This window comes from Vulpes vulpes, chromosome X (assembly GCF_048418805.1).
Source record: "Vulpes vulpes isolate BD-2025 chromosome X, VulVul3, whole genome shotgun sequence".
NCBI classification, from domain to species: domain Eukaryota; kingdom Metazoa; phylum Chordata; class Mammalia; order Carnivora; family Canidae; genus Vulpes; species Vulpes vulpes.
The window spans coordinates 11,181,393-11,206,050 of NC_132796.1; the positions used below are offsets into that span (position 1 = coordinate 11,181,393).

Here is a 24,658-nt window from a genome sequence, read left to right on the forward strand (position 1 = left end):
TGAGGGACGCCTGCATGGCTGAATTGGTTAAGCATCTGCCTTTGGCTCACATGATCTCAAGGGTCCTGGGATCGAGCCCCATGTTGGGCTCCCTGGTCAATGGGGAGTCTGCTTCTCCCTGTCTGTCTGTCCTCCACCCCTCACCCTGCTCATGTACTCATGCACGCTCGCTCTCAAATAAATACATCTTTTACAAAAATAAAAAGTAAAGATAAGGAAATTGAGACTCAACAAAAAGCCTTTGAATGCACTTTATATTTTCTTGCTCTTTTGGCTATTATCTCTGATGTCTTGAAATAAGAACAAATAGGAGAAAGAATCTATAAAACTTGGCATCTAACTGGATGCAAAGAAAAAAAAAATGGAGATGAAGGAGCCAGGGAATTTTCTGAAGTTCCCACTTGGGCCCCTGGGAGAGAAAATAAAAATAGAGAAGGAAAAGATTCAGTTATCTTGAAAGCCTTTTCACTGGCACTAGTATAACTGGCTTTGGAGGAGTCCTAAAATGTACAGACTGTGCTATTACATACAGTCTCTATATGGGAAGTTACAGCACTTTGATTAAAGGGAAAACATGCTAAGTGCCTCAAGAAAGGCTTAGTTTAAGTCCTGGGGCTGTTCACAGAGGGACAGAATTCCTTTTGGGCTCAGGGAAATTTTTGTGGAAGAGGAAGCATTTGAAAGCCTTGCAGAATGGTAAAATCTGGATGTGCAGAGGTGGTTGTGAGGAGACCAGGTTCAGTTACAGAAAAATGGAGCAAGATGTGGAAGGAGTATCAAGTACCATAGCCTGTGTGTAAGCAGATAATAAATTATTAGAAACAATTATTCCAATACATTACGGGAACTGTTGACTGCTGCACACATGGTCAGTTTTCCATTTTGTATTTCATTTTTTAAAATGACATTGCCAGGGCACCTAGGTGGCGCAGTCAGTTGAGCATCTGATTCCTGGTTTTGGCTCAGGTCGTGATCTCAGGGTCGTGAGATCGAGCCCCACCTTAGGCTCTGTGCTCAGTGCAGTCTGCTTTAGACTCCCTCTGCCCCTCCCCCCTCTAAAATAAACCAATAAATCTTTTAAAAAGATAAAAATAATATTGCCGAACAAATGTCTTCTTGAGTACAACTTCTTCCTTCACATGTAAAATTTCCTTTTTCATTGACCAGGGTAAGGGTTTCAAATTCAGGCAACATGATCTTCTTAGATGTTGGTTTATAGTTTTAGAGAGGGTCATGTAAAATATTTTACTGTGGTCTTATTTTTTAATTTTACTATGGCTTATTCAAAGTAAACTTGCTATCTTTGGATAACTTTCTTCTCCTCTGAATTAGAAATTCCATCAATCCTTTACATTGCATTTTCATCTGAACTGCATCCTTCAAGTAGCTTTGTTCTGTAGCTTAGCTTACTCTTGTCTATGTTTTTTTTTCTCCTGGCATCAATGTTATTACTCACTGCAGAATTTATCTGACTTGGCTATTTAATACTGCTTTTCCCCTAGATAAGCCAGATAAATATGATCCACGTGATGTTGAAAGGCTACAACAAGATGATAACTGGGTTGAAAGCTACTTACTTTGGAGACATAATGTTGTCGATGAAACTCTGAAGATGCTTGATGAGAGTTTTCAGTGGAGGAAAGAAATGTCTGTTAACGGTAATGCATTCAATTTAACCTTGACAGTATACTGCCTCACGTATAAATGTTAGTTTTACATTTACCAAATAGTGTATTTGCAGATATTCTTGGAAATCATCATAAACACCAAAATATAATGGTTTATAAAAACTCACTAACGCTTTGAAAGGAACATCTTATGAATGTCTTAAGAGTAGTATCATTCATAGGGAAATCGAATCACCAGAGAGCAGAATTAGATTCAGATTCTTTCACTCAGAGCAGAATCTCTTAATCTGTACTGGTTTAGTTCAATACCATTAAACCATACCAAGATAGCATCATTACTACTAGGCCTAGACACAGAGATATTCTTTTCCTGTTTTGTTTTGTTTTTCAGATGTTTCCTTAATGTCTTTCTCTATTCCCAGGGTCCCTTGTGCTAATAGGTACTCCCTGTAGCAGTGCTAAAAGATTGGGGGGATCCCCTAAGAAAGTAGGCTTATCCCCAAGGATGCCAATGGCAGCGTTTTCTTAACTTCTTGATTTCAAGACCCAATTCTAGATTGACGTTCCCCCCCCCCCCACCCGCCAAAGGGGAATTTTAAATCTTAGAAGGTTTTTTTTTTTTTTTAATAGTCTTCAAGTATATGAAGAACTCTTCACAGGAAAGGTTATCCATTATCTCTCTCCTAAAAATTTAACAGGAAGAATACTGGTTTTGATGAGGTACAAAGAAGGATTTCTTGACCTTGAGGGTTACAAACTCTGGAGTGAGTGAGTCTGGAGACTTAAGAAAAAAGTCCACAAATAAATCCAGAGCAGATACTCTCCCCAGTCTTTATACTTGTAGAAAGGATCCCTGAGAAAGAGGAGTATTTAAGAAATAATTTGATTGGAATTATAAAAACCATAGGTCATTTCAACAAACAGTGAAGCATTTATTAATCAAGCAAAGAAATGTAACTCATTTAGGTACAGAATGAACTCTTAAACTCAACAATAGTTTTTTTTTTTTCTTCTTCTGTGGAATTGCTAGTTTCTAGTGGCACACAGCAGAGATATGGTAAAAGGGTGGTGCGGAAAAGTGAAGAATCTATGAAAGTTCTCAGGGAACAACTGGTGAATGATACAAAAGGCTTGGTATTTGCTGCCTTGCTATGTTCTCAGTCGACTGAACAGACCTTGGTTTGTTACTCCTGCTAAAAATTTGGCTTTTTTAAAAAATATTTTCCATTTGCTCCAAGATTATAAAATGTGTTAGACTACCAGATATCAACCCTTGGTAGGAAAATATTTTACTAGGGAAACCCTAAGTGAGTTTTAAGTCAATCCTGAGGCTGTAATGTGGATATTTACTAGCATGTTATCTTGAAATTGTCCAATAGTGATGGTATTTATTGAAAGCTATTATGAGAAATACAACCAAAACATGAAAATGTGTCCATATAATAATGGCTGATGAGTCAAGGGAAATGGATTTTTCTCATCCATGTCTTTATGTAGTTTGTTTCGTTAGTAAGAAACACCACTTTTTATTGCCAGAGGCTCTTTCCAGATACTTAAATGAGCTTATCTTTTTTTACATCAGACCTACTATATAACATTAACCGTTACATCATAAGTTTTCTTTTTCAAAGGCCCCTATGTTACAATTACTTATCAGGTTTATCCTTTTTTAGACCTGACTGAATCCTCCATTCCCAGATGGTTATTGGAAATTGGTGGTATTTATCTCCACGGTTATGACAAAGAAGGCAACAAGTTGTGTAAGTATGTTTAACTGATGTACTGGCTTTTCAAGGTTTTGAGATGCATTTATCTCAACTGAATAATAGGCAGGACCTTCTCCATATGTAGCACACATTAAGTTTCCTACAACTGGGGATCATTAAGGCCATCTTGACGGGGTGTCAGACCCTTAGTTGTATGTACTGTTTGCATTATGATAAAGTAGGCAGTAAAGGCAAATGCCACATCCTGTAACACAGCCAAAATCATGTAATTTAGAGTCGTTCTCTTCTAATTTACTGATCTTAAAATTCAACCCAGTATTTTCATGGAAAATGTTTTCAATAGTCGCTGAGGGGTGTTAAGTGGACTTTTCAAGTCCAAGGTCCCACTGTCCCTGATCCCCCCCACCCCCGGTCTTCTCCCCTCAGCTTCTTGTGAAATCTGTGATAGCAGAAGGAACAGTAACCACCACCATCTCTCTGTCCCAGTGACTTCCTTATCACTCCTCCCTTCCCTTGTCCGGAATCCAGCTCCATTTGTAGCAAGGCTGGGAACTGGGCAGGAGGAGTGTCAGAGCTGCGTCCGAGCGCTTGCTTGCCCGCCACCGCCCCCCTGCAGTGCGTCGTCCACTCCTGTCTCAACAGTATTCTCCCTGCATTTCCCTCCTATTGCCAGCTCTCTTTCCCAGTATTCATTTCTTGTTTCTCTCATTCCGCCCCCCACCCCCCTATCCCCGTCCTTACATGCGCTTCCCTGGCTTTATGCCTTTCTTTGCTGTTTTTTCTTTCCAGCTGATACAGTCACCTTGGGTGATCTCAAGGACCTTGCCTCCCCACCAACAGTGATGACCCCACACTGTCCAGGCTACAGGCACATATATGCCCAGCTACCTACTTGATTGGTGCCACCGGGTTGATGGCCGGCCACCTTCAACACAAAAGTGCCTCTGGGCCACATCCCCCGGCCTGCCCTCCTTCTGCACCACCCAGCCCACACCATGGGCCCTTACCCTCCTCCGTGGCTTCAGTGGAGCCCCTTCTCCATTTCCATCAGCCCTTCCTCAGTTCAGACCCTAGCTGCTTTCCCAGGGCACAGCCAGTTGGGGTTCCTCCTCTGTCCCTTCCATGCTTCACTCGGTGCTGCTGCCTCCAAGGGATGTCTTCAATAGGAAAATCACACCTTAGCATTTGATCTGGAGGCCGTCCAGCCCAGCCCTTGAGCTTCTCCTCACAGCACTGGTCCCATGTTGCCCCAGCTGCCCTGCTCCCAGTGGTTTGCGGCACCCTGTGCCCACGCCCCACACGCACTCCTGCCCCTGGCGCATGCCGTCCTCGTGCCTCCAGCGAGGCTACTGCTGCATGGAGAGTGTTTGTTCTTGTGCTTGACAGAACCACTGGCCTGCCCTCTTGTTGATTTCCGCGAAGAGCACTTTTAGATGATTACCAAATATTGTTTGTTCACCTGCATCTTCTTTTCCCTCTTACTTCCTGGAGAAGTCTGTCTGTTTCCCCAAGGTGGGCATCGTGAGGGCATCATATACAGGAGTCTGCACCTCTCTAAGGTTCTCCCGTGCACACTGTTTCTCATTTATTTATTTATTTATTTATTTACTTACTTACTTACTTATTTCACTGTTTCTCATTTAAAAGAAGGAAGAGCCGTTTTTAATCTGAGAAAGGAAATAAATTGTAAATGAAGAACAATATTAAGGGAAAGGAATGATGTATGTGTAAAATAATATTATAATGACATATTTTTCTCCTTCTTATTCAATGTTCTGTTAAAAGTCTGGATCAGATATTTTTCTCCTTCTTATTCAATGTTCTGTTAAAAGTCTGGATCAGGGTGAAGTATCATGTAAAAGACCATAAAACCATGTTGGACAAAAAGAAGCTTATCGCATTCTGGTTGGAACGTTATGCTAAACGAGAAAATGGGAAACCCGTAACAGTGATGTTCGACCTGTCAGAGACTGGAATAAATAGCATCGTAAGCATTTCTTTAATTCACAGCATTATTTATTGTTATGTCCTCGCCGCCACTCCTCCCAACCAAATATTGTGGGAACTTTGAGCTAACCTAGTTCTGTTTGGGATTGATTCTTTTCCTCCTCCGTTGTGAGTGAAGTCAGACATGAAATAGGATTGGCAAAGAAATACACTTGCTTCAATATTTGGCATTGAAACTGTGTGTTTCCTAGAAATGTTCCTCATGTGATATGTAAGATGTCAAGGTGAGACATCTACTGTCAAAACTAATAACCTGAAGCACTTAACCCTGTACCTGGCACATAATAGTGCACTCAGTAAATAGCGAGACATGGGGGGGAGGTGTTTGCTTGATCTGGTTAGCTTTGGAAACCAGCTTTCTTCAGGTGATTTTGTCAAACTTAAGAAATAAGTAAAACCCACCAGTCTTTAATTTGGGCCCTTGTGACCTTAGTAACTACAAACCCTTCAGCAGCAATGGGGATCCTTTGGCACGTTTATTATAGCTGTTGTCTCTTACATTTGAACCTTAGCTACTTCTGGTAGCAGTGAAGTAGCATTCTCACACCTGCCTGGAGCAGTAGTGAAACCTTTTTGAAAATCCACTTGGCAAAGCATGTTAAGAAGCTTACGGTGTTTGTGTTCGTATTCTTTGCCTAGTAACTAACTTCTAGAAATCTACTTTAAATAAATACTCCCGAGTACAGAAAAAAGCAGTGTGTACCAAGTGCTTTTTCTTTTTTTCAGAGTGTCGCTTAAAAAAGTGAAAACTTAGAAAAAAATGTAAATGCCAGCATGGCCAAATGGTAAAATATGGTGTGTAAATTGAGTATGTGTAGCTATATAAAATGGTGTTTTTAAATAAGTGCTGGTAATATTAGAAAATATCTTTTTTTAAAAAAGAAATGTCCTAGTGATACCAGCCACCAAAAAAGGAACTCTTAGACATTAAAAAAAAAAAAAAAAACCCACAACAGCCTAGAGAGAATAATAATAATAAAAAAAAAAACCACAACAGCCTAGAGAGAATAAGTGTTTTTTGGGTGGTGGGATCACACATTTTTATTTTCATCCTTATCTCTTTTTATATTTTAGGATTCCATTGCCCTCAATTTTTTCAATCTAGTTGCCATTTCAGTGAGTTTTAGATTACAGAGTAAATTGTTTTATACCCAAAGTCTAAATCAAAATACCTAGATAAATAGGTATCCCATAAAAATTAATCATGATTCTGTCATCCTTTGTGTATGATTGTTTCTAATTATTAACCCAGAATCATAAACAAATGCTTTTTATTGCCAAATGTATGGGCAAGGAATTGACTTGAACTGTCTGATTTTTTTTTGCCAACTACTTATATGCTATCTCTTTATCTTTAATATATAAATAAGGTTTATTTGCATTGCTAACTGTTTAAATCATTATTGTTTTAAAATACCAAATCCTAATTGAGTTATTTTTATATATGACTCCCTTATGATTCACAAAGGATTTAAGTTGGTTATAAACATGTATGCAGAATTAATTGCAAGGCAAAAAAAGTTAAAAATTATTTCTTAGAGTTGGGCCACTAATTGGGCTCTAATCTTTCATCTGCCTGCCTGAAAGAAATGGAATCATTTAAAATTACTCAGTGGCCATACTTTAAAACCAGTGTCTTAAAAGAAATCTATTTGTTCCTGATACTTGAACTAGAGAGAAAAGTATTTCATGGGTCCCCAAAGGGAGGACATTTTATAAGATAATAAATAGTCCTTGAAGATTTCCTCACAGAATGCAGAGCAATAGGTTTCACGGAGCTTTAATATAGTACCCACTAATATACTTACACCAGTGGCATCCTATCAAATCCACTTGAATTAGCAGTAACTTGGGATTTAAAAGCAAGGCTATTCAATTAAAAGATGAAAACAAGAATATTGGATGGAGACTTTTTAGGCAAAGTCTCCGGAGGCCACAGATTATAGAACTAGTTATTTTGAGATACTTGACTCTTAAATACAAATTATTAAACTCGGTGCACAGTGGATATAATGATTAGTTATAAAGGTACTATTATATACTAGGATTTATTCCATAAAAAATACGTAAGACACTTAAGGATGCTTACTTCCAGTTTACTAAAATTAAAGATGCTACAACTCACATGCTGGGAGTGACTCTATAGACTCGTCTCTGGGACAACTCACCTTTCAGTAATTGATGAATTTAAGTTTGCCTGATTATCTTTCATCCTACAGGCCTTTTAAAATGGCTGATCAGGATTAGTTAAGTCAATTTGTGGCCATGGAATAACATGGAATGAAGTGATCCATGTGAATAGTGACCCTCATAACTGAATTTCACATTGCTGTGTTCAGTGCAGTAGAACCAAAGGAGAGTTATGTTCATAAAGTTTCCCAGGACTTGGAGTCAATGAAAACACTCGAATATAAACTAAAAAATTCTAGGTTTCTAACTAAGAGGAAAGAAGCTAGAAGCAAAGTAGATCTAGCACACTAATATGTTCAGATTAGCTGTTGTGTAAAAGATTGATAAAACATTTTATTAAAACTATTACAAGGTGCAGAAACTAGGTTTTAAAAGTAAATATAACAGAATTGATATATGTATTATCACTCCAAGTAGTGAGGTTGTAAAATGTATTGATTTACATTAAACTTAATTGTTAAACAGATTTTTAGAATTTCTCTATAGGGATTGCTTTTAGATCCACTTTATAATGCCATGTTACTTTAGCGGCCTCAAATATCTCACTAGTTTGAGGTAACATGAGTCTTGTTTAAGCACCTGATTTCTTTTTTTTTCACCTGATTTCTTTTACTTGATTTTAGGGCTGATTATTATAAGTAGCTTAATGACTTAACACCTTAGAATATAGATATGTATTTATATATGAACTTATTTGTTAACTAATTTCCTAATTTTTTAACTTGTTTTTAATAGTTTATTACCTTTAGGAATGTGCAATTTAAAATTCTCTGATGTAGATAGTCTTAAAGATTTTAATGTATAATCTTTGTTTTAGGACATGGACTTTGTACGCTTTATCATCAACTGCTTTAAGGTTTATTATCCTAAATACCTCTGTAAGTAACTTACTCCTTTATAAAAATACAATATATAGAAACTATAGACAATAGCTGAGGTTGTTTTATATTATTATAGACTTTAATGCTTGAAGTGTTATTTTCTGATGAGGACCTTAAGTGTGTGCATAGAAGTTTAAGTACATATCCTAGTAGATAATAAAGGAAATTTTCATAATCATTGTCCTTTGTAGTTTTAAGAATTTAAGTTCTAAACTGTATAGATGGCATCCTATAGCACACATACATTTATAGGGAAATTAAAATATACCTTTATTTCCAAGATTATCGCATTTTTATTCATCTTTCAATAAAAAATTCATTTAAAAGAATATTTACTATATGTAACCTATTACATGTAAGAAACAGATAAACAATATTGATAAAGTATACTGTGTGATAAGCAGTACTCATACATAAAAAACACTTTCTGTGTTACTAATTGCTATTTAAAAATTGTCATTAAGAAAACATTCGACTAGCATACACTGCATTTGAATCTGGCATTTAGAGTTTATTTTTAATTGTGATTTAGTGGATTTATCTGATGGTTTCCCTTTGGAGAAATCAAGATTTCTATCCCTCATAAACAGTCATATATTTTAACTCCAGTGAAGGAAAAGTGAAAAAAAAAAGAGAAGAGACACAAGGGGGATATCAGAAAATGGAAGCTCACAGTCTGCCTACACACACCCCTGGCAAATACTACAATAAAGGTCTTTTGAGACTCCTGATTTAGGTGACATTAAAGCTTAAAATCCCTAAATCATCTTACTTTGGCATGCTTTCACACTATTATTAATGTGAAATAAGGAACAGAAAACAAGCATGATGGATATCAAGGATCAGTGTCACTGCTATCCCTATGCTCTTATGTCTTCAGAGGGAGTATTCATGAACATTTTTAGGTAAAGAGAATGTCTGGTTGGGAAATCTGGCGGATCTGCTATTCCTTCTGAATTCTTCCTGGATCCACCATGTATGTACCTTGATTCATTAAGTTTTATAGTACCAATCAGTGATCAATAGGGAATCTCTACCTCATATTATTAGCTTGTTCCTCTCACGTACAAAATGAAAATAAAATACCCACTTGTTTATTGAAAGATCTAAAAGTTTGTGAAGAGCCATTTCTAGATAGTAAATATCATTATTACCTTATAAAACATATTTAAGATTCTTTTGAGAGAACTTTTGATAAATTCATGGGTCTGTATAGAGATGAACTGGGACACTATTCATTCCAATCAATTACCTCTAGGTAATGTATATATATTCTACCTACATAATATAGTTTTACAGACGTTAAGTTTTGTAGAATCTTAAATTGATTATGCTTCACAATCTGTCATGAAATCCAACCATTCTTTCATAAAAACTTAAGTTCAAATCTTGTTAGGCTACCATAGATGAAGGCTGACATATTAAGCATCAGGATACCTCTTTCAAGATTCTTTCTTTCTTACATGTACTTTACTCGTCTTATGTTACTTATAATCATCCTAGGTGGTTCTCTGCCTAGAGAAGAATGAAATTACATTTTGATTCATTTGGAATAGAACAATGAATTGGATGTCAAAACTTCCCTTTGTAGAGATGCCTGGGTGGCTAAGTGGTTGAATGTCTGCCTTCAGCTCAGGGCGTGATCCTGGAGTCCCAGGATCTAGTCCTGAATCAGGCTTCCCTCAAGGAGCCTGCTTCTCCCTCTGCCTATTATGTCTCTGCCTCTCTCTGTGTGTCTCTCGTGAATAAATAAAAAATAAAATTATAAAAAAACCCCAAACTTCACTTTGTAGAGGTTTCCCTTTTTGGTTCTTTTTCATAATTGTTACTAGGGCTATTTAAGTCTTCATCTAAACATGCAAATAATACTTCTGTATACTTGGAAATTATTGGCTTCCTGGGACTTATAATATAAAGAAAAGGATAAATTTTGTACCTTAAAACATAATGATGTATTAAAACTGGAGGAGGGGGATGTGTGAGTGGTTTGACAATATAATCTCTAGGAAATTATTAAAACCAATAAATTAGACATCAAAGTCATTTTTCAGTTTTTAAATTTAAATTCAGTTAATCAACATATAGACATTGAAATCATTTTAAAGTTCACTGAACTTCAGCACTAATATGACATGCCACATCCAAAGACTCCACTTAACCACTTAACTGTTTTCTTTTGTACCTTTCTGCAAACAACCAAGCAACAAAAGAACAGGCTATTTGCCAAAGGACAGTGATAATGCATTGGTCATTTCCCAAAAGCTACCCTGGGTGGGTCCCTCATCAGTGTGGGAAGTTAATTTGTTTCGAGCACCACTCACACTTCACTGAATTAGAACGGACTCGACCAGCTCAGTTTTTAGTTTGGTTTAGATCGCCAGCTTTTTCTAGACCAGGTAGGTGGAAGTGATATTACTATAGTGGTACTAAATCACATTGAATGAATTTTTTTTGGTCTTTCAGCAAAAATGGTGATCTTTGACATGCCTTGGATAATGAATGGTGAGTATATTACTTATACTTTGCTAAAGCAAAATGTTTGATTCCCTTTTCCCCAATTTAGCCATATTTCTGTGGTTGTTTAAAAATATATTTATCTAGTGCTTGCTGTGTACTCTCAAGAGGCTGGAGCTAGAACACTCAAAGGCTGTTCCTAAGCAAACCAGGTTAACATTCTGCCCCAAGGCTCTGGGGACATGCATTAGTCTTCTCTAAAAACAGCATCAAGATGTTCAGCCATTCAGGTAAAACTAGAGCCAGATGCCTCAGGTTGTCACCCACAGATGGGGCATGTCACAGAACACGGGCCTTGGCTAGATTTTTTCCTGGGCTTTGAGGAAGAAGGGGGATGAATCTGAAATTTACTCAAAATCTCTGTAGGCACATTACCCTTATATAAGACAGTCATGATACGTTTTTGGTAAAAACTTATTCTAAAAAGCATTGAAAAACACTATCAACTTTAACATGATTATAAATTTAATGTTATTTTCAGAATGTCCATTTTCATTTATGTTTGCAAGAGTCAATTGTTATACAGAAAGCAGTAGAGAAAACCAATGAAACTAAACCTTGGTTCTTTGAAAAGTTAAATAAAATTGACAAAACTTTAGCTAAACTGATGAAGAGAAAAAGAATGAAATAGATATCACTGCTGACCTTATAGAAATTAAAAGAATTATAAGAGATTACTGTGAATGCTTGTATGCCAAGAAATTAGATGAATATAGATGAAATGGACAAATTCCTAGAAAGACAAAATACAGAAACAATTCAAGAAGAATCTGAATAGAAGTATGATGAAAGACATTAAATTAGTAATCAAAAAACTTCCCACAAAGAAAAGTACAGGCCTAAATGACTTCACTGGTAAATTATACCAAACATATAAAGAAGAATCAACACTAAACCTTTGCGTACTCTTCCAAAAATTAGAAGGGGGGACACTTCCCAACTCATCTTATGAGGCAAGTATACTCTAATAGCATTACAGGAAAGGAAAGCTAGAGACCAGTATCCCTGATGAATATAGATGGACCAACCCACAATAAAGTACTAACCAAACCTAGCACCATGACCAAATGGGATTTATCTCAGGAATGCAAAGTTGGTTCAACATATGAAAATCAGTGTTATTCAACACATTAGTAGACTAGAGGGAAAAATGCACATGATCACCTCAGACACAGAAAAAGCATTTGACAACACCTAGTACATTCTCATGATAAAAGCACTCAAGAAACTAGGAATAAAAGGTGCAAAGAATTGTAACACCTTTAGATTTAGGGAGACTACAGTAGTCCACACAAGACTACCCTCACTTCTTGACACTACCTGTAAGTACAAGGGGTTTCCAAAAGCACCCTCAGATCCACAAGAATTACTCATAGACCTCACTGAAAGCTATTAGAGTTCTGGTTAATTACAGGAAAAGGAATATTACAGGAAAAAATGATTTAAATCAACCAAGGGAAGAAAAACAGGGTGGAATCCAGGGTACCAAACAGGGAACACATTAGTTTCCCAGCATTTCTTTCCTGATAATTTGTTCAAATTTCTAGTTCTTCCTGTTCAGGTTTGGTCATTTATAGGTTTCCACAAAAGTTTCTTCTAGGTTGTCCAATCTGTTGGCATATAGTTTTTCATGATATTCTCTTATACTTGTTTGTACTTCTGTGGTGTTTGTTGTTAATTCTCCTCTTTAATTTGTGATGTTATTTATTTGGATCCTTTCTCTTTTTGATAAGTCTAGCTAGAGATTTATCAATCTTTTTGTTTTTTGTTTTTTGTTTTTTGTTTTTTCAAAAAACCAGCTTCTGGTTTCATTGATCTGTTCTGTTGTTTTTTTAGTTCCTATATCATTTGTTTCTACTCTGATTTTTACTATTTCCTTCCTTCTGTTGGTTTTAGGTTTGGTTTGTTGTTCTTTTTCCAGATTCTTTAGGTGTAAGGTCAGGTTGTTTATTTGTGATTTTTCTTGCTTCGTGGGGTGGGCTTTTATTGCTATAAAGCTCCCTTGTTAGACCTGCTTTTGCTGCATCCTGAAGGTTTTGAATCATTGTGTTTTCATTTGTTTCCATGTACTTTATTTCTTTGATTTCCTGGTTGACCCCATTCATTGTATAGTAACATGTTATTTAATCTCCATGTATTTGTGGTCTTTCCAGATTTTTTCTTGTGGTTGACCTCCAGTTTCATAGCATTGTGGGCAGAAAAAATACATAATATGACTGACCTTTTTGAATTTGTTGAGGCTTGTTTTATGGCCTGATAGGTGATCTGTTCTGGAGAATGTTCCATGTGCACTTGAAAAAACTGTGTGTTCTGCTGTTTTAGGATGGGATGTTCTGAAAGTATCTGTTAAATCCATCTGATCGGGGCAGCCCTGGTGGCACAGCAGTTTAGTGCTGCTTTCAGCCCGGGGCATGATCCTGGAGACCCGGGATTGAGTCCCATGTCAGGCTCCCCGCATGGTGCCTGCTTCTCCCTCTGCCTGTGTCTCTGCCTCTCTCTTTCTCTCTCTCTCTCTCTCTGTCTCTATGAATAAATAAATAAAATCTTTAAAAATAAATAAATAAATCCATCTGATCTAGTGTGTCACTCAAAACCATTGTTTCCTTGTTCATTTTCTGTTTAGATGATCTGTCCATCAATGTGTCTTCTATTGTATTATTATTGATTAGTTCCTTTATGTTTCTTATTAACTGTTTTATGTATTTGGTGGCTCCCATGCTGGGTGGATATTTATAATTGTTGTTTCTTCTTGGGTTATCCCCTTTATGATTATTTAGCATCCTTCTTTGTCTCTTGTTAGTCTTTGTTTTAAAGTCTAGTTTATCCAATATAAGTATTGCTACTCTGGCTTTCTTTTGACATCGTTTTGCATGATAAATGTTGTTCCATCCCCTCATAGAGTTCTCTAAGTTTATTCTCATTTTGCATAATTCTTTTCTCTCTCTTTTGTTGTCTTCTAGGTCATTAATTCGTTCCTCTGTTTCTTCCATCCTGCTGGTCATTCCATCAAGTGTGTTTCTCATTTTGTTTATTGAGCTCTTTATCTCTGCTTTTATTCCTTATCTCTGTGTTAATGGTCTCACTAATGCTTTCCACTCTTCTCTCGAGTCCAGTGAATATCCTTATGATTATTGCTTTAAATTCTCCATCAGGGGGTGCCTGGGTGACTCAGTTGAGCATCCAACTCTTGGGATCTGCTTGGGTTGTGGCCTTGGGATCATGGGATCAAGCTCCATATTTGGCTCCACATTCAGCCTGGAGTATACTTGAGACTCTATTTCTCCCTCTTCCTCTGCTCTTACCCCTGCTTGCTCTATCTCTAAAATAGATAAAATTTTTAAAAATAAAAATAAATAAATTCTCCATCAGGCATGTTACTTATATCTGTTTCACTTAGATCTCTTGCTGTGGCTTTGTCCTGTTCTTTAATTTGGGGCAAATTCCTCTGTCTTTTTACTTTGTCTAAGTCTCTGTGCCTGTTTCTTTGTGTTAGTAAAGGCAGCTCCATCTCCTGTTATTCAGGGTAATGGCTTTGTGAAGAAGAGGTCCTGTAGTGGCCTGCTGCATAGCGTCCCCTCTTCCCCAGGGCCTGGCACTTCTGGGAGTGTCTCCAATGTGTGCTCCACATGCTCTGCTGTTGTGTCCTGGCCACTTCATCCTTCAGGCCAGTCATCTGCAGAGGCTGTCTTTGCCTATTCGGGGCAGTATCTGGTGCCTAGCCTTCATGTGGCACATTTTAACTAGATGTGCTCTAGTCTGTGTGAAGTGAGACTTATCAGTGTTGCCCCAGGATCCAAGGCCTCACAAAACTCCTGAGGAAATGCAATGTTGGCAAGGGTTTGGTCCAATCTTCTGGGGGAGAAGGCCTGTAGACCTGGGGACTGAGGCAAGCATGACTGGGAAGGTTGTTTCTATTAGAGCACAGGGGTATAGAAGAACTTAACATAAGCAAGTTAGGTAGCAAGTGTCAGTGCTGCGCTTGTTCCTGCAGATGGCCCTGTGCTTATGCTGAGGGGTGGGGGAGTGAAATGGCACCTGCCAGTTTCTTTGTTCCCCAAGGAGTCTCTCCATGAATGCTGCCTGTCTGGGACATGCTCCAAGATGAGCAAATGACCTCCGCACTCTGTGCCCCAGGCGCTCTTCAGATCGCTGTTCCCATACTGTATGTCTGTGGGCTATTTGTCCTGCCTTCTCTCCAAGAATAGCTTCAATGTCCTCTGAGCTCTCCCAGAGCCAAGCACACACTGACCTTTAAAACTCTAGGCTTGAAGCCCTGCTGATTGCAAAAACTCTCAAAATTCAGGCCCTCCTATTTTCCAAGCCAATTGCTATGGGGATTTGTTTTCCCCATGTGCTCCCCTGTGTGCTAGTCTATCTCTTGCCCTTCTCCATGACCAAGGCTCCCTCCCCACTGCAGCAGCCACAGTCCATTTCTCTCCCAAGCCACGTCTTCCTACCTTCTTCAGTGTAGCCTCTTCTCTACTTTTAGCTGTGGAGATTATTGTGCCAGTCTTCAATTTCTGGGGCATTTAGGATGATCTGATAATTATCTAGTTCTCTTTGTGGGACGAGGCAAGCCTTAGGGTCCTCCTACTCTGCCACTGTCTTCCAAGATCTCTCTTGAGAAAGAAATAGTCTCTTTAATAAATGATACTGGGACAATTGAATATCTATATTCAAAAGAATAAAGTTGGACCTCTACCTCCCTTAATATACCAAAATAAGTTCAAAATAGATCAGAGACCTAAATGTAAGAACTGGAACTCTGAAACTCAGAAGAAACCCATAGGAATAAATCTTGGTGGCCTTGTATTAGGCAGTGGTTTCTTAGATAGGACACCAAAAAGCACAAGCAACAAAAGAAAAGAATAGATACATTGGACTTCATTAAAATTTAAAATTTCCACTTCAAAGGACACCATCCAGAAGGTGAAAAGACAACTCTTAGAATGGAATAAAGTATTTACAAATCATGCATCTGATAAGGGACCTACATCTAGAATATATAAGTAGCTTTTACAGCACAATAATAAGACAAATGGTCCAATTAAAAAGGGCAAAAGATTTGAATAGACATTTTTCTAAAGAAGATATGCAGATGGGCAATAAACACATAAAAATATGTTCAACATCATTAGTCATTAGAGAACTACAAGTCAACACCAAATGAGATACTACTTCACACCAACTAGGATGGCTAAAATAAAAAAGGTAGTAACAAGTGTTGAGGATATGGAGAAATTAGAATCCTCATATATTACTGGGGAGAATATAAAATGGTATGGCCACTCTGGAAAGCAGTTTGGCAGTTCCTCAAAAAGTTAAACATAGATTAGATTAACCGTATAATTCAACAATTCCATTCCTAGGTATGTTCCCAAGAGAATTAAAAGCATATGCTTACACAAAAGCCTGAACACAGATGTTTACAGCAGTACTGGTCATAATGGTAAAAAAGTGGAAAGCACTCAAATGTTTATCAGTTGATGAATGGATAAACATTGTAGATCCATAAAATGGAAAATTATTCAGCCATAAAAAGGAATTAAATGGGACACCTGGATAGCTCAGCGGTTGAACATCTGCCTTTGGCTCAGGGCATGATCCCGGGGTCCTGGGATCAAGTCCTACATCGGGCTCCCTGTGAGGAGTTTGCTTCTCTATGTCTCTGCCTCTGTGTGTGTGTGTCTGTCATGAATAAATAAAAAGTTTTTTTAAAAAAGGAATTAAATGCTGATACACGCTACATGATAGATGACCCTTGAAAACATACTGAGTGAACAGAGCCAATAAAAAAAAGCATGGCTGTATAATGGCATTTATATGTAATATCCAAAATAGAAAAATCCAGAAAGTAGATTAGTGGTTGCCAGGGAATAGGGTAGGGAGGATAAGGAGAGATTGCTTATAGGTAGGGGTTTCTTTTTGCTGCTATGAACATGTTCTAAAATTAGATAGTGGTGATGGTTATACAACTGTCTGAAGACACTAAAAACCTCTGATGTGCATACTTTAAAAGGGCGAATTTTATGGTATGTAAATTATATCTCAATAAAGCTGTTATAAAAAATAAGATTTAGCACTTTAGTTAATTCAAGTAGCATAGCTTCAAACATGTCAACTCACAGACTTTTAAAATTGAAATTAATGAAAATGTAAATCTTATGTAAAATTCAAGCATAATTAGCCAAAGTAAAAATGCAGTTTTCTGAACCACTATTTAATTTTTATCATCCTGTTTTATTTCCTGATTTTTTTCATTGATGCTTTTGCAAATTTAATGTAGGATTCCTCTCTTAATTTCTTTAAAATGTGTTTAGAATGTCAGAATGGAAACAAGGTTTAAAAAATTAAGTATAAATTAGAATAGCATGAAAGAACAAGATTGTAATTACTAAACAGCTGTGTTTGGTAACAGTGTATTCTTGTAGATTCCATAAATAAATTCCTCACAATTATATAAGCTGCAGGGCTTGGGAGAAAGGCAGAGAAGTTTAGGGGTTAGGATGAAGTTTGAGTCCAGCTCAAACCCACAACGAGGAGGGCTACTTTCTTCTCTTCTTGACTTCCTACTTGAGAAGGGTTTTCAGGTTGGAGGTTTATCAGAAGTGTAAGGAAAAATGACTCTTCCTCAAACCACAGTGCTATTTGATTCTGTGTCTGGGAATCTTAGTAGTGGGGATCATTGACAGATATGTACAGAAGCCAAAACCTTGATACGTTTATTGATGCACATCGAGGTGATTTAATCTTCCTGAATCTTGATGGGACATTTGAAACCCATGACAGATAGTCACAGTGTAAATGCCTATAGGAATTAGTGAATGTTAATTATCGTACCACAGAAAGATATATATGAACAGTTTAGCCCAAACTCATTTCAGAAGACGTACATTAGCACATACAATAAATTACTTGCAAAAGAGAATGAATTTAATGAAGTGACTGTTTTTCCCTCAGCTGCTTTCAAAATTGTGAAATCCTGGCTTGGCCCAGAAGCAGTGAGTTTGTTGAAGTTTACAAGTAAAAATGAAGTCCAAGACTATGTCAGCGTAGAATACCTGCCTCCCCACATGGGTGGAACTGTAAGTATAGTCCTTGAAATATGTTTCTAAAATAAGATTGGATCATGGCACATTAGGCTGTATTCTTTACTCAAGGAAAAAAGAAAAAGCAATATCTTAACATCCAAAGAGAGATGATAGATACTCCAAAATAACAACACTATAGACATTTTTATATAAGTTTTCAAGTTGTTAAATTTCATTTTTGAGTAGGTTCTATATTTATATGGTTCTAAGCTGAAAAGTATTCAGTATAAATATTCAGAAACAAATAATCAGTAAAAAGTCTGCTATCCCAATCACTCCCTTCGTCTTCCCAATTCCATTTCTTATATTTATTTCTGTGGATCTGTATTGCCTATGCAAGCACTACAGTACATATGTAAGACACATAAGCAAAAATATATGTAACTCTTCTTCCTCCTATCTCTTTTAAACAAGTAGTGTATTTTCACACCGCTATACACCCTGCTTTTTTCTTTACAGCATGTCTTAGAGATCATTCCTAATCAACAGGACAAACTGTTTTACTCTTATTTGTGGCTACATAGTATTTCTGTATCTAGAGATGAACCATCAATTATCTAATTTGTATCCATCAGTTACTGATTTTTATATGCCTTATTTTGCTTCCATTTGTTTACTGTTGCACATTCTTTTCACTTTAAAGGATAACATATTATCAAGTTTTTTAAAAGTGGTTTCACTACTTACAAATAAGAGACCAGGAAAAAGTAAGTTATGTGTTAAATTTTTAATACCAAAAAAATAAATAAAATAAAATAAAATAATAAAATAAAATTTTTAATACTACATAACAATGAAACATGCTGTGATAATGATTTTTCTAATAAACTGTGAAAACCTATGGATTTGGTATGCTTTGGGTTAACTTGATTGATAATATTTCAGTTGTTTCATTTTTACAACCTACTTCCTGTACTGTCCATCTGGCAAAATTGTATTCAATCAGATTCAAGTGACTAGCAAGATAAAAAGTTTTGGTATATTCTTTTGTTTTCTTTCATTAGAAAAAACTTGAACAGTATTTTTAATTTGAAGTTTGCAACTTTCCTATTTTGAAGTTTTATATTTTAACCTAGAAAAACACAGTATGGTTCATTTCAGGTACTACCTCAAGTTAAGTGAGCTATTTGACTGATTTGCTTTTAATAATTTGCCCATAGTATTGTTATATCTTAAAATTAATGGCATCTAGTAAAAATTAGTTTTATTTTAGGGGTAGAAAATATTATCTCCCTTTGCTGTCATTAATGGTATATTTTTTCAGGACTGTACTCAGAATTGTAGTAGGACTACTATTCTTTAACATAACTTTTCCCCAAAATAATACATACACACCTTTTTTTTTTAAAAGCAAACAGTACCAAAAGACTGAAAAGTACAACAGTTTGATGAAAAGTATGTCTCCCTACCCAGGTTACTGCTCACTGCCATCAGTCACTATTTCCAAGTTTTCGCTCCTGGAGATACTGTATTTTTTTCTACGTAGATCATGTACCACATATGTTGTTATACTGATTTTTCTACATCATTTCTTGTTAGGTTATGCCATACTGATTCTTAGAGGTCTACCTGATTTTTTAAACCATTACATAATATTCCATTATATGGATGTGACATAATGTGTTTAATCCATTCTCTTTTGAAGAACTATTAGTTGTTTTCTAGTCTTGCCATAATTAATAGTGATTCTGTAAATATCCGTGTAAATAAATCTTGGTACATGAGTGCAGCAGTGTAAGTAGAGGATGAACTCCTAAAGTTAAAATCATCAGGTCAACGGGTATTTGTAGTTGAAATTTTAATAGCCGTTGCCAGTTTCCCTCTAAAGAGATTGTGTTCATTTCCCAATAATGTGTGGCAATACTTGAACCACATCCATGCCAGTACCACATACTCTCATTTTTGTAATCTTTGCCAGTCTTGGACGAAAAATACTGTGGTTTTTAATTTGTATCTGTTATTGTAAGTAATGTTGAGCATTTTTTTATGATTTAAAATGTAGTCTATTCTTTTTCTGTGAATTGTACTTTCATTTTTTATTCTGTTGCTATTCTTTTCATGTTGATTTGTATATATAACAAAAGCTGTCTTGTTTCTGATACATGTGGTATGTGATTTTCCCAGTTGTGGCTTTAAAGAAAAAAAACTTTGCTTTTTTTAAGGGCAGGGCATTGTGGTTGGTTGGTTGATGGCTGGGTTTTGTTTTTTACAATTCAGAAATGTTTCATTTTAGTGTGCTCAATTTTTACCAATATTTTTTATGCCTGTGAGGTTTTGTGCTATGATTAGAAACGTCTTCACTACTTAGGTTTTGTGTTTTGTCTTCTATTTTTTAATCCGTCTATGTGTTGTTCTGGGGCTTTTTTTTTTTTTTAAGAAAAAAAAAAGCTTATATGGTTTTTTAAAAATACACACTTTTGGAGCACCCAGCTGGTTCCATCGGAACAGTGTGCTACTCTTGATCTCAAGGTCGTGGGCTTGAGCCCCACAGTGAGGGTAGAGATTACTTTAAAAAAAAAAAAACTTTAAAAAGAAATAATACACACTTCCAAGTTTTTATCTATCTGAAATTCTTTTTGGTGCAAAGTATGAACTAAAGATCCAAGTTGGTTCTTTTACAGATGGCTAGCCAGTTGTCCACACCATTTACTGCTCTTTCCCTTTGTGTTTTAAAATGCTTCCTTTTTTAAAAATTTCACTAATTAAGTCTGGGTTTTGGTTTTGTGTGTGTTTTGGATTTCTTTTTGTTTTGGGTTTTTTTTATTTGTTTGTTATTTGCCAGGAGAGTGGGTTTTAATTTTACTTAGAGAATTATTTCTCTACCCACCTCTTAGCAGGCTGTTATAAAATTCCTTTCTCTTAGGATCCTTTTAAGTATAGCTATCCACCACTAGTAGATGATGACTTCCAGACACCCTTGTGTGAAAATGGGCCTATTGCCAGTGAGGATGAAGCTTCAAGTAAAGAAGATATAGAAAGTGATGGCAAAGAAACCTTGGAAACCGTTTCTAATGAAGAACAAACAACTCTTCTAAAAAAGGTAACTTTCACAATAAAATGAAATTGAGTCACAAGCTGTGGCCTGTGCACAGTTCTATAACTAGCTAGGTAGTTTTGAGCAATTCACTGAACTTGCTGTCCTACCACATCTTTGTCTATAAAAAGAAGAAGAATGGAACTAGCTAACCAGCAGTGTCACTGTGCTATATAAAAAGGCTTATTTCATGCATTTGTGTAAAAATAGGCAAAATGCACTTTGAGGGAATTGTTTGTGAAAGTATTGTTTATCTGAGATAAAATAAATTAGGTTAAAACTTTTTATCTACATCCTCTATTTCAGTTATGAAAGAACAGTTACCTTTTTACAAGTCATTAGGGGCTTGATAGAGGGATTAATATGTAGAACGAATTTAAAGACTGTAAGGGAGAGACCATGTTATATTTTCTATAGTGATTGATTTAAGTATGCACTCAAATCTTTGTTAATGATCATGTTCATATATGTTCAATATATAATTTAGGTGTGATAAACATATGTTAAAGATCATAATTTGGATTGAATTACTATAATGTTGGCTTTCTGACCTAATGAACTGCCCATCTGTCAGCATGAAACTAAATTTCTTTATCTTTTCTTTCTTCTTCTTCTTTTTTTTTGGTTTTTAGATTAATGTGACTGAACATACTTCCAAAGCTGAGGAAAATGAAAAGGTTGATTCCAAAATGAAAGCTTTCAAAAAACCATTGAGTGTGTTTAAAGGGCCCTTATTACACATCAGGTAATAATAGTTGAGGATTTTGTTAGCTATGCTTTTATAATCTCTCAATTATCTTGAAGGAACTGCAAAATTAATAAAACTTCTGTACTGTTTTTCAAACTGTGGAAGTACAAAAATTAAAGGTTATCCAAAGACTCACCTTGGCTTCCAGTCATAATAGATATTGTAGCTACCTTTTTGTTATTTATTCCATTAAATGTGTTTAAAGGGCCCTCATTTCATATCAGGTAATAAAAGTGAATATTCATATATTAACAGTTAATCTGAATGACATAAATTTTTCTCATTTTACTGATACTGTTTGACTTGCTCAGGTTTGAGGATGCCAGAAAAGACATTGAATTAAACATTTATCAATTTGAACTTCTAAAAGCTAAACTAGAAAAAGGGGTTTTTTTTGTTCGTTTTTTTGTTTTTTTTTTTTTACCAAAGCCAGATTTCAGCACATGTTTATTTTTGTTTCTGGGTTACTCAATCTAAGATTTAGGGTTGTTTGTAATTATCATTATGTAAAGATCTCTTTCTCACTAATGATGCTTTTTGTTGGTAAAGGCTATCTGTATGACCTTATGTTAATATTGCTATGCCAACTTCATTTAGTTGTGACCTAATGTATCATTTTCCATCCCATACTTGAAATCTGTGTAATTGTTTTAGGTATGACTCTTAAGAACAATACAGCAGACTTTTTTAAAAATCTGATATTCTAATTGATAAGACTGGTTTGTTTACATATATTTTGATTACTGTTATATTTGGATTTATTTCTACCATCTGTGTATGTGTGTGTTTATGGGAGCTGCTGGAGGCAGGGGACAATACAGACATATTCTGTTGGTTGTGGCTTTTCTTTGCCATTTTCCCCTTTACTGGTTTAGGAGTGATGCACTGTTTTTTCATTGGAAGCCTGTCAAAACCATAGGTCTTGGCTTATAGATGTTGAGGGTTGGCTGGAAGAGCTGGCTAGGGAGAAAGGCAGAGTAGAGTAGGGCGGCTTTTAGGGCTGCAGTTTGGCTCTGCCACTCCCTTCCTCTGTCCCCAGGAAAAAGTCGCAGCACTCCTGCTACACAGGCACAGGGACCCAACCAACGTCTGTTTCCCCAGAATGTTTCATGGTTTTTGTGCTGGGTATTGAGAACAGTACTGAGATTCATTACCACTTTCACTTTTCTGTGGTCTATTTCAGATTGGGTTTGAAAAGGAAGCCAGCAACCATGCTAATTTGTCCAAAGTTGAGCAAAGCCCTCCCTGGAAAGCACATCCTTAAAAATCTGTGTCCTCTAGATGAATGTCTCTGATATGCAGCCATTCCTGATATAAAATAAACCTACATATATATACTCTCAAAGTGAAGGACAATGTGAAGCATTCATCTTTTTATCTAAAACAAAAACACTGTTCTGCCCATTGTTTGGAGGCATCTGATACAATTTGACTAATGTAACCGAACTACGTAAACTTTGCCTCCATCTTGTAGTTTTTATGTCATAAGTACTACAGTGGCCAGTAAAATTTGCATTTTTGGGTTCACTGATTTTACTGTTTGACAGATATTTCCCACCCCAAATTTTGTGTTTTTCGTATTCCATATTACTTAGAAGTCTTTATTATTAAGGAATTACGTAAGGAATTACTCTGACTTAAGTACATCTCTACCTTTCATTTTAAGTTCTACTTTTCTGTTGGTGTATAAATTTATGCACCATTCTAATTGTTTGTAATTAAAGTTGAAGCATCTGTTTCTTCTTTGTTTTGATTATCTATAACCTTCCAAAGAGTTTAAATGCACCTCAAGATGGTGCTGATGATAGGCTAATTCAGAATCTTCCTAATTCTCTCTCCTACCCTTTTCCTGTTTTGCTTTTGATTCTTGGAGAAAACCATAGGACTTTTAAACAGCATGCAATGAATTTGTAAGATTAAAACACAAATTATATAAGATAGTTGTTTTGTAATCTTTTTTTGATGAAATCTCCTTATACAAATGAGCAGAAAATACTAACTGAATACTTTTCTTCCAGCTAATGATTAGATTATCATTTATTCTGAATAATACAAATGCCTTATATTTTTGTCACCACCTAGCCCAGCGGAAGAACTGTATTTTGGAAGTACAGAATCTGGAGAGAAGAAAACTTTGATAGTGTTGACAAATGTAACGAAAAACGTCGTGGCATTTAAGGTAAATATCTGAAAGATATAATAAATCCTACGTGGAAATCTGACAGGGGATGTGATTTTAGACATATCTTAATGAAAAGATTGAGAATTTTTAACTTACACAGTGGTTTTATTTATGATATTTTTAGGCACGTTATACTGCCTTCTACTTTTGACTACATGGCATAGCTTATCGACAGTTTTCCCTGGGATCTGTATTTCAATCTTTAATGAGCCGTAATAGGCAGGCTTTAATGTTGGTTGTAAATAAAAACCCAAGGAAAATCACTCGTCATTATATAAATGATTCATAATAACAGTGAAAAATAAAACAATAAAAACTGTATGATGTAGCTTGGAACATAGTTTATATTGGATACTAACCTAACCACTCAGTTTACCACTGCCCCATATTGTAGGTATTGTTTTCTTAAATCATCTAATTTAGATTTAACCACTAGGATGCTCTGGATATTCTTTGAATATCTAGTGTGTTTTAATTTGTGAATGCTATTATAATTTGTCCTTTGTACATAGTTTTTTGAATTTGTATTATTAAATTTAGGCAATTACCAAACAAGCTATTTCATAATTTTATTTATTTAAAAGGAAGGCTAAGTGACAATTGGACTTACAAGTATTTTTTTTTAAAACAGATTAATGTTCTCCTATTGATGGGGA

At 36.0% G+C, this 24,658-nt stretch overlaps 1 protein-coding gene across 2 annotated transcripts in view; it reads left to right on the plus strand.

Moving 5' to 3' along the window:
• MOSPD2 (motile sperm domain containing 2) overlaps positions 1–24,658 on the plus strand; it is a 53,042-nt gene that overhangs the window by 17,312 nt on the left and 11,072 nt on the right. For both annotated transcript variants that reach the window (XM_025986689.2, XM_025986690.2), the window contains exons 3-11: positions 1,503–1,658; positions 3,302–3,388; positions 5,188–5,342; positions 8,370–8,430; positions 10,897–10,935; positions 17,908–18,032; positions 20,902–21,078; positions 21,705–21,817; positions 23,903–23,999. In XM_025986689.2, coding sequence (XP_025842474.2) covers positions 1,503–1,658; positions 3,302–3,388; positions 5,188–5,342; positions 8,370–8,430; positions 10,897–10,935; positions 17,908–18,032; positions 20,902–21,078; positions 21,705–21,817; positions 23,903–23,999 — 1,010 coding nt within the window. The remainder of the gene's footprint in view (positions 1–1,502; positions 1,659–3,301; positions 3,389–5,187; positions 5,343–8,369; positions 8,431–10,896; positions 10,936–17,907; positions 18,033–20,901; positions 21,079–21,704; positions 21,818–23,902; positions 24,000–24,658) is intronic.